The 11,598-nt window shown below is 37.0% G+C and overlaps 1 protein-coding gene across 1 annotated transcript in view; it reads left to right on the forward strand.

Moving 5' to 3' along the window:
• TFEC (transcription factor EC) overlaps positions 1–11,352 on the forward strand; it is a 36,532-nt gene extending 25,180 nt beyond the window's left edge. The window contains exons 5-6 of the mRNA XM_034769001.1: positions 4,817–4,964; positions 6,187–11,352. Coding sequence (XP_034624892.1) covers positions 4,817–4,964; positions 6,187–6,567 — 529 coding nt within the window. The 3' untranslated portion in view covers positions 6,568–11,352. The remainder of the gene's footprint in view (positions 1–4,816; positions 4,965–6,186) is intronic.
• The last annotated feature ends 246 nt before the right edge of the window (positions 11,353–11,598 follow it).

The raw sequence follows: 11,598 nt of genomic DNA on the forward strand, positions 1-11,598 counted from the left end.
GCTATTTTATCACTTGAAAATTCCATTGGCTAGTCTTTGGATCTCTCTGACGCTGTGCTTCAGTTTGTGCGGGCAAAGGCAAGAAAAGCGACCTTTTGAACTAAAACACTAGGACAGTTTTTCTCAAACTGAGGTTGCCGCTTGTGTAGGGAAAGCCCCTGGCAAGCTAGGCCGTCTTGTTTACCTGCCCTGTCCGCAGGTCCAGCTGATTGCGGCTCCCACGGGACGAGGTTCACTGCTCCAGGCAAATGGGAGCTGCTGGACGCGTACGGGCCGAGAGACTTACTTGAGAAACACTGGACTAGGGTTAACCTTCTAAGGCTGTCACCTACTGTAACACTATTTAATACTGGTCCACCCAATGTTGGTGCACAGTTCAATTACTTTGTTAGTACATTTCAGTTACTCTTAAAATTAAAAAGTTTCTATAAACTTAGAGGAAACGATCTTTTTATTTGCTTATATATGGCATGAATAAATAAAGATTTACAGATCCTAGCATGCAGATTTATTATCTTATATGACAGGGAAAACCTTGCATGCAAATGGTGTATCAAAATTGTGAAATGGGCTATATATTACATATGTAATAAAAATAAGGTATTCAAAAGTTTAATAAATGGAAGGGGAGCACTGAAGATGCTCCTCACATGGGGCACCATTAGGTCTAGGGCTGGCCCTGGACACAGTACTTATTGTGAAGAGTTTACAATCTGAGGTCGTAGTCCTGCAAGTGCTTATTGAGCTTAAGTGACCTGCTCTTGTGTCTTGAGTTACATATGTAAGTATTTACAAGACTTGGGCCTAATTTAAGACATTACATTAGTATGACAAGCAATAGAAAAGAATGGGGAAAGAGGACAAGAATAACAAGTAAGGTCTGAAGGTCTACAGGCTAGTTATATGCACAATTTGATGATTCTGAATTATTTAAAATGTAGCCGTTTTTAAACATTGTTTTAAAATATTATTTACAAAATCAATCAAATAAATAACAACTAACATCAACTGCTTGACTTTGCAGATTCTCAGATGAGTTTGCAGCACTGGTAGCTAGAAAATCACAATTCTCTCTGTAAACTGAGCGAGGTTGATATAGAAATTACTGGAATAAACATGGAATTCTACAATGCCACTTTCAGTCACTTTTCACTTAACTTTAACTGCATTTCAACTTCAAATTTTGAAGTTTTGAAGAACAGGAAATTGTTACGGGAATTGCTAAATTATACTGATATTATTTTTTTTTAAGTGACAATATTTTTCAGATTCTATGATTTTTTCCTCTTAATGTTGAGGAACTCACCTCTCAAGGAAGTGAAGGCCAAGTACTAACTAGAGCTAGGCATACTGCAGGTAATTGTTACGCAAGCTGTGAGGTGGCTGCCTTATGCTGTGCTGCCAGCAGAAGGTGGTGCTAACGTGGGCATAGCTGTCCCAGGAAAATCACACCAGTGGAAGGGGAACCTCTGTGATGTAGAGCCAGCACAGAAGCTATTTCATCATCTCTCCTCTGCTGCTGACATAAATAAGTATGGATGGAGCAAAGGGCCTATGGATGGCGCTGTCATACACCAGCTGATCCAAAACCAATCCTTTGCTGTTGCATGCCTTTCCCTCCCTGCATAAGTCCTAGTATATGAGGGAACTTCTGTCTCTATTTCATGCACTGGAAGGATTAGCTATAATACTCTTATTTCATAAGACATCCCACCATATATTTGCCAATTAGGAGGAATTTTGTACTTACTATCAGGTATTGAATAATACGCTTGTTGGATATCACACTTAAGAAATTGTGACCTAATCGTTCAGTCCAGAACTTCCAGACTTAAAAGCAAGGATTCAAATTTCTTTACTAAAATGATATCAGAAGGACTGCAAGCTTTTCATCAGAGTTCACACTGGTGGGCAAGCCCCTCAAGTTTGTTAACGTCACCTTATGAACTGTCTAGCATTTGTGCCTTAACATTTGTGAGCCATATAGCAGTTAACTATTTCCATTGTAAATCTGAATGTAGCAATTAGACTCTCAGTGAAGATCTAACTTAAAGAAAGAGATAAAAATAGCACCATTATATCAGTAGAAATGTCCAGCCAGCACAATTAGGAAATGTAAATAATATTCAGAACATGATATTAAGGTTACTAACATTATACTGTAAAAAAAAAAAAAAAAAAGATTTCCAGTTGTTGATTAGTGGGTTCAAAACACAGTCTATAACACATGATTTATTCTAATGTCTAGGAGGAATATACACTGAAAAAACTTTTTTGTCAAAATTTGCCTGTTTTTGAATAACAACACTTGTGTGAAACTGTTGCAAAAAATATTGGAATTTTGTATGAATTATTTTTCCACTGTGAGGATGACTCTATCTTAATCATTTCTAATTTGTTGAACATTGAAGTATCTTGGCACCTAATTTTGCAGCATTATATTCTTTATTTTCAAGCTGAGCCAGTTGGTTGTGAGTGGTCACATGGTATTATTCTGGTTCCTTTATAGGATAGGCTGATCTTATGTGGATAGGATGATTGGCAAAACCCATTTTGGATGTATTTCTCTGAAAAATATGCTATAAGTATTCTTATTTCGGTATCACTTTGCAAAATTGCCATGAAAATTTACCAAATCAGGCACAAGATCTAGGCACTCACTTTTTTCCTTGAACATAGAGAAAATATAAATGATATTTTAGTCACCACAAGTTAGTGGGTGAGTACAGTTTTCCAAGGTTAGCTCTGAAATAGTCGAAAGAAGTCTCATTCTGTGCTCTTTTGGTGCCTACAGTCCAAAAATCAATGGGAACTGATTATTGATTTGTTTTAAAATTTATATTTCATTTTCACCATTTACAGAGCATATACGAGTATACATTAATGGCCCTGATCCTGCAAAGCAGCCTATATGGGGGTTACCTCTTACCCCACCTTCAGATCCGAATTGACTACATCCAATCAGTGTCAGAGATCATGGCAACAGCACTAGTACTGCCCCTCTCTGGTACACCAAAGGCACCCACTCTCAGGCTTGTGACTCCCTGGCTGTCATGTCTCTTGGGAAGAGACATGCGTCTCACTCCCTCCTGACCAGGGTATTTCCAGGTGGCACAGTTTCTTGCCTGCTCTGTGAATTCCCCAGCAAGTCAGACTGCCTGAGCAGGCCTGCTTTGCTTTTCTCCTCATAGGCTTTAATCAGTGTAATTGCCCATAGTTATAAGGTACTACACACATTTTCCTAATAAAGCCATTTATTCTTAAGGTGAAAACATTATAGAGAAAATATTTGTAAACAATAAAGAAACCTACACACATGCTTATCAGAGCTCATTGCAACTCCAGCAAGGGTTCTGGTAGGAAACAGTCCTTCAAACCCCACTAAGGGGGTTTTCTGTGGTTCATACAAGTTACAAGTTCATAACCTCCTTGGCTCAGAACGAGCACACTCATGAATGTATGAGCCACTCCTGTATACGGACTGGGCCTCTGATCTTGTCCTCATATAACAGGCGATCAGTGGACAAAGGTCCCCATCTCAGGGGCTGGGCAATGCTTCAAAAGGCTGAGTTCTTACATAACCAGAGGTATATTAGTATATACCACCCCTTAGAGATTTCGTGGGAGACTCCACTTTAAAAGTTCATACTTGTCTGGTCCATTGTTTCAAATAGTCCTTGGAAGCTCATAATACTTCCCAGGGTTTACATTAGCCATGTTTCCCTACTAGAAATGTTACATACAATCCCACAATAATATGTAATCATTTGCATATGTAATACAATGAGCTCCTAAAACTTAATTCAATAAGGTTTGTTCAGAATATTACAGGAAATTATCATATCTGTCACAATCAGCTATTACATATACAGGACCCGGGGCCATGTGAGTTCTTTCCTCTGTATGGACTTCTACAGGCATTCTGTCTGAAATTGGTAACACGGATTTGCTAAAATCTTGCATTCTGTATCTGTCATGCAGGCTGTACCCATACCTGTATTATAAGATTTAGAACTATATAAAAAAATCTGGATGCTTCATAAACCCCTTTTTCTTTTCAAGGCCACACATCCACAAAGTCCTTGAGTGCAATGTTAACTTTAAGCACATTGACTTTAATGGGACTACTTGTGTGCTTATAAGTAAGCATGTGCTTAAGATCTTTGTTTGATCAGTCCCACAGTCAGTCTGATACTTGGAGAAGAAGTATTTCGGGTGTATTTTTATTTGTGCTGCTTAACCAGCTATATATTGTTTCAAGTGTGGTCAAAGGGTTTGATTGTGATGGCTAAACTATAATTTGTCTGCTTCACCATCAGTGAGGACCAGCATTCAGTCCAGACCATTTTTTTCCCGACAAGCATAAAAGCTACCTCATTAGAAAGTCAGGTAAAAGGAGTAGTATATTTGAAATGATCTTTAAAAATTTAGGCTTAAGTCCTCAGTAATGTATATTTCCTAGTTCATTAATGCAGAAATACTGCACAGAGATTTTAATCTTAGAGTTAATAATAAAAGCAATTTTCACTAAAAATATAAAAACTGTAATGGTAGAATCATGATATTGCATTTTAGCTCTCCCACAAAAAGTCACTTTATTACTTTCTTTTGACACTTATTTTCATTCTGGGATTAATTTTACTATATAAGGGCTTCTTAACTATTCTATTAAAATTTCCATTCAGAAGCAATAATATCTAAGAGTGAATAATAGTCATGTAAATCATTATTTCATATTAATGTAAAAGATTTTGTAAGTTCTTATGAATTCTGCTGACATGCACAATTGTGAAAAGGTTATCTCTACATTCTGCAGTGATATGCGCTGGAACAAAGGAACTATTTTAAAAGCATCAGTGGAGTACATCAAGTGGCTACAAAAAGAACAACAGAGAGCTAGAGAATTAGAACACAGACAGAAGAAATTAGAGCAGACTAACAGAAGACTTCTACTTCGAATTCAGGTTTGTATAAGAATGTCACTATGAACTACAAAGATTTCTCACTACTTATCCATCATCAAATTTAATTCATCTATATCATTTTTTCTTCTAAATGTCATTTATTAAAAGTGGATTGGCCATTTCAGGAATGGTACAATTTTACATAATTTTACGAGTCCATATTTATTGCTATGCAAGTTCTTTAGATTTCTAGAAAAATCCTTTGATAATTGGGCCTTATGCAAGGTAACATATCTATAGAGAACTAATACAATATTTTGAAGAAATGTTGCCTTCTTATGTAGTATATCTACATTATAACTACAGAAAAAAAATCATTTGTTTCCCTAAAACAATATTGAACACTAAATCCTCCTCCATATTTTCATCTATATCATCTACATCATCTATATCATTTTTTCTTCTAAATGCCATTTATTAAAAGTGGATTGGCCATTTCAGGAATGGTACAATTTTACATAATTTTACGAGTCCATATTTATTGCTATGCAAGTTCTTTAGATTTCTAGAAAAATCCTTTGATAATTGGGCCTTATGCAAGGTAACATATCTATAGAGAACTAATACAATATTTTGAAGAAATGTTGCCTTCTTATGTAGTATATCTACATTATAACTACAGAAAAAAAATCATTTGTTTCCCTAAAACAATATTGAACACTAAATCCTCCTCCATATTTTCTTTTTCTCTTTGTAAAATTTCCACGGCATTGCATTGCCTTGGGGTACATTGTGCCATGTTATATTAAGTCACACATCATCTGTTCATGTGACATAAAGTATCAGAATCTGGGTCTCCATAGCTTGAAATGCAAGATTTAAAGAAATATATCATCAGGTAAGGTACCTGCTATCTCTCCAGATAGCAGCCTTGAATTTTTGTGGATAATTAATAAGTAGAAATGTCTGCAGCATTTTTCTATCACTTTTAAGTGGTTCAGTACTGTAGGTAATGGTATTATGGGGGCTGTCATATCTCCTATATTCCCATAGGGCATCCACTTAACTACAGGCTGAGAATTAAAAAGAAAACCAGCCCATGTTGTTTATTGCTATTTATCATGGATTGTCCATATATTGTATTTTGAAACATATTGCCACAACTGGATTAAAAATTACAGTGCATGTGCATGTACAATATGTATGTCTATTTCTTACCTTCTAAAGAAATCAAGTTTCCTTCCAAAATCATTATTTAAATCTTTTTTGTTTGAAACCATAGGAACTAGAAATACAGGCTCGTGCACATGGGCTACCACTCATGTCTTCATTCAGTGCTGTGGATGTAGCTGCCCAGGTCATCAAGCAACAGACATATCCAGAGGAGAATTCCATAGACTATTCTCAGCAACTGGTTCTGGTACATGGACCAAGTGCTGACCTTTGTGATGGATCAACAGCCTTTTCTGATCCTCTCTCGCACTTCACCGATTTGTCTTTTAGCGCTGCTTCAAAAGAAGAACAAAGGTTGGAGGAAATCTTGCTGGATGACACAATATCGCCATTTGGAACAGATCCACTCTTGTCTTCAATATCGCCTGCTGCATCAAAAGAGAGCAGCAGAAGAAGTAGCTTTAGCACAGATGATGGAGATGATTTCTAAAACTAGAAAGGGCATAATTAATTTTTATAATCATTTGCTGGTGCTAAGAGATTGTGTTATGAATTTAAGTGTGATGTCTGTACTCAGTTCAAAGAAGGTGGAGAACTGTTGTGCACGTAAGCTGCTGCATGGGTAGGATGTAGGTGAGTGCATATTTCACAGAAAGACGAAAGATGGACATGGATTCATATCTCTTTGCCCAAAATTGACTACATCTGTTCAGAGCTAGCATTTGCACAAACTCTTCCTTATTCACTTGGAAGGCTTTAGCCATTTCCCCCCCGCATTCTCACAGCAGTATTAAGATGGTTCCCAGGAAAATGAACATCCACGTTGCAAAAACATATTCAAATGCTCTGTTGAATCTACCACTCGCTTCTCTCAAATTTAACGATGTTTTAGTCAGAAATATTTGTTAATTTCTTTTTAAGTGAAAAGGAGAAATTTCAATGAATACAATTGCAACACAACAATGAGGAAATGTTTGAATGTGATGTTCCTGCAATAGAGAGGTTACAAACATCAAAAGAAAGGGAGCACAGCGCTCTTGTCAGAGTAAAGTCAGCATAAATTCAGTGCTTCATGAACTGCATCTCTTCCTTTTTATAATGAAACCACAAAGTCCATAAAGTTGTTTTTAGAATCCTTATAATTTCCGTTTTATTCCCATTTAGAAAAGTATCCAATATTTTATGTTTATTTTCTAACACTTTACTGCAACCGAAGAAAAACAAAAACTAACATAATGATAGTGATTTAAAAGAATTAATTAGACAGAAACAGATGCAAGGTTTAAGCAGCTTCAAGGCAGATTCTGTTCAGGCAACAGAACATACTAAGAATGCAGGTATGTTCAAGACACAATTAACATATTCAGTGTTACAGTTAGTACAAATAAAAACAGCCATTAATGCTAATTTGGCTAACACCAGCTCTTTGTCGCAAACTCTTCTCTCTACTGTTTTTCTTGAGAAAGCTTTTTCCAGATGTGAATTGTACCATGTTTCCTGTTAAGGCATAATAAGGTTTTTCTAAATGGACTATATCTAATTTGATACCTACGTCTATGAGCCAGTTGATATGGAAGGCAATGCATTGGATTCCCATTATATACATTTTGTCAGAGAGAATTTCACTTTAAATTCGTCTCTAGATTCACTATAAAAATGAAGTAGGCAGACCTTGGAATCATAAGGGATATTCCTGATACCTATTGATATGATCCACTGCTTTCTAACATGCTAGTATTGGGCACTCACAAAACATGAGGTTTGGCAGTTGGAGGGCAGGTAGAAGACACATGATTTTTGTACATAGTGGGATTTTGGAGAGTGATGTATATACTTGGAATAGATGATGTGCAATCATTCTAATTCTAATCATAATACACTGGAAATTGAGCGGGCCCAAGTTCTTCAAAGCTTTCCTCAACTGAGTCAAAAGATCATTGTGGGGGTCTTGGTGCAAGTCAAAAAATGTTTCAAAAGTAAAAGTGTTGTGTTCCACTTTGCTCTGCCAGAGCCTGCCTAAAAAAGGTATCTTATAGATATGGGTAGTGGAGTAGCTAAGGGAGAGTCAATTGGGCTGCTAGTTGAGTGAATGGACATTTATTGTCCAAGAATAAGTCTTTACCCTGATAGATTCATTTTCTTTAAAAAAAAACAAATTGTGCCCAGAAGTCAAATGAGACCTCCTGGAATATCCATTCAGGTTGCTAAATGGATAGTTCCCTTAGGTAAATGTTTTTACAGGGGCCATAGCCCAGGCCTGACTAGTGAGCTACAGCATATCCAAACAGTTTGAGGTCTATAGTTTCCTTATCTGGTGTACTCTTGATGGAATTTTATCTTCTCATTCCATTTCACTTGGACTGACTTCAGTGCATTGCTAGGGGTTTAAGACAAGGATTTATAAATTGTATAATTGCATCCAAGGGTCTAGAAAGCATTGCAGACATGTAGTAAAACCCATCTCTATCTGTCTAAAGGAAACATTTGAGTTTTTCTGTCAACTCAAGGAGTTCTATTAGCTCATATAAATCAAATGATTTAGACTGTTAGTGCTTTGGGGCAGGGACTCTCTTCTTGTTATATGAGTGTATGAGTGCCTATTACAATGGGGCTCTGATCCTTGATTGAGGCCCCTAGTTGTTACTACAATGCAAATAATAAATAATAACAACTGACATGTTAAGTATTTTTTTTAAAGAACATAGGGAAGGGGAGCATGAAGGGAATTGAATATAGGAAGAAGAGCCATTTTAATTAGAATAGCTCAGTAAACTAGGATCATCAGGAGAAGAGCCTACTTCACTAGAGTTCACAGTTTTGTCAGGGACTAGCTCAGCGGTTTTCAACCCGCAGGCTGCATGCGACCCAATTAGCACACAGCTGCGGCCTAGCTCAGCTGTGTGCTAACGGCTTCTCCATGTGGTGGGATCTGGGTTCCCGGCTGCCTGCAGTGACAGGGTCTGGGGCTGCCGCCCAGCCCCACAAGCTCTGGAGGTCTGGGGTGGAGCAGCCGCCAGGGCCTGTGAGCTCTGGGGTCAGGCACCGGCTGGCCCTGCGAGCTCTGAGGGTCGGGCAGCCAGCCAGTCCCGTGAGCTCCAGGGGTCTGGGGTCGGGGTCTGGGCTGCCACTCGGCCCCTGCAGCCCAGGTAATACATTGTGGGCCGCATATGTAGCCCACAATGATAAATAAGTTGAGAACCACTGGACTAACTTGTAGTGAAAGTCAAATACAAAATAGGATATATCCAAAGTAACATTCATGCACAGATTCCTAATTTACGATGTGTATTGCCCATTTCAACCGCCAAAGGGAGGGAATTGTTGGCTAATGTCAAGTATTTTCATTTGTCTTTGTGCTGTAGTTTCTACTACATTAGTTTTAAATACACCAATGTGAGTTTGCTCATAATGGAGAAAAAGAAATTAAATATGAATGTGTTACATGATTTTCCCATTGAATTTTTAGACCATACCTAGGAACCATATTGACTTTAAGGAAGATTCTGAATTTAATCACTTCTACAAGTGCTGCCCTAAAAAAGTATTACAGTGCATCCATGAATTTTTTTAAAGTTCATTTTTATTCATCTTACAATGCCCTCAATATGAAACACCAGATGTATTTTCTGCATGAGAAATCTAACAGGCGGTGCTTCTATTTCCAGATACTGACTGCTGTCTCTGCAAATAAATATATTGACAACAACTACACTCTCATCAAGCTGTAGTCATTCATGAAAATGCTTATGTTAATGCACATGATGATAATGCCATGTCAATGCCATCAAATCATTTTTCCAGTAGAAATTCATCATTTCAAATAATCATTAGGTATTTTCATGAATTACTACAACTTAATAAAAGATATAGTGTCACCCCTGAAATCAGTGATATAGAGTGGAAAATACTTCTCCGACACATCTGCTAGGGGATGAATCTTTGGGGGAAAAAGAAAATTAAGTTGGCTGCTTAGTGGCAGAGTCTATAGTTTCCTGGTTTGATCTATTAATACAAACACGTTAATGCTTACAAAAAAGGCAATGGAGAGGTGCCCTACTGAGTTAAGGAAGCTTCAGAGAAGGCTAGCTGGCCAGAGCTATCTCTGTGTTGGTCTCACTATCCAAAACTTCCTAGAATAACAAATTCTCTGTGTCAGCTCAGCTTTAGGGAGATGGTACTAAAGCTTAGTACTTTTTAAACCAGGGCACAATACTTTCTTCATTGCACACCTGTGCAGAGGAAAGGGATTTGATGAATATGGGGACAAATCCTGAAGCAAAACTCCTATTGATGTCAATGAGTAAATTATGTATTGGGACTGCAGCTTTTGGTGCATGAGCACTATGTCCAAATTATTTCTAATACAGCCTTGTTTGTTGAAGTCTATACAAGAGGTGTGGAGTGTGTCTATGACTCAGGCCCTAAGAAAGAAAACTCCTACAATTCTTCTAGGATATCCACTATCCACAGGTGCTGGAACTAGGGGTGCTGGGGGTGCAGCAGCACCCTCTGGTTTGAAGTGGTTTCCATCATATACAGGGTTTACAGGTTGGTTCAATGGCTCTCTGCACCCCCACTACACAAATTGTTCCAGCACCCCTGCCACTATCTTCATTTTTTACAGATATGTTAAATGAGGAGCTTTTGCCCATTTTCATATTAAAAGCTGGTTGTCATATTCTTACAGTATACATGAACCAGTGAACTGATAATTATACAAAAGGAAAGGGAGTTGAAATATTACCATCTTGTTTAATTCATGAAATGGATATAGATACTATACTAAGAAATGAGACCTAAATTATTTCACTATCTACACTGGGGATACTGTTTGAAAAGGTACAGTAAGTGCAAACATTTTAACAAACAGAACTGCAGTTGCTTTATAGGGTAAAGGACTAAATATAATTCAGTCATTTAATCTTAATAAGAACATTGTTATTATAATTCCTTTTGACTTTAATAGGGCTGTATATATGAATGGAGGTTGTAAAATTATTGTAATTTAAAATTATGTTAAATCTGTTAGATCAGTAAAGGCATTTACATTACTAGCATGAGACTAGAATATTTTTATAATAATTGCTATTTTTCATTGTTAACCATACAGTATCTTGTTTTCTAAGTAAATGTATGTGACAGAATATACTTTATTACATACTGTACATGCAATCTTTATAAAAATACACTTGATATGTCCTGGTATTTTATGTTTATTATATTAATACAATTAAAGAACTAAAATTAAAACATTTTTTTTATATATCCCTTGTGAAATCTCACTGTCCAGACTCACTAAGAACTCACTGCAAAACAATATAATAACATCAGCCAAGAGCATCTGAGGAGATACCTACTAGACTTCACAACTGCTAAACATTTAGTCCATTAGGATACATCATGATCCATTAATGAATATAATTGATATATTCTTTAATATGTTCTCCTGCCGTCTGCTTATTCCTGCTGCTAAGGCTTTGATTTATGGAAAGTGTTTTCAGAATGTTGCAAAATTGCTAGC

The sequence above is a fragment of the Trachemys scripta genome, chromosome 1, assembly GCF_013100865.1.
Source record: "Trachemys scripta elegans isolate TJP31775 chromosome 1, CAS_Tse_1.0, whole genome shotgun sequence".
Classification (NCBI taxonomy): Eukaryota; Metazoa; Chordata; order Testudines; family Emydidae; genus Trachemys; species Trachemys scripta.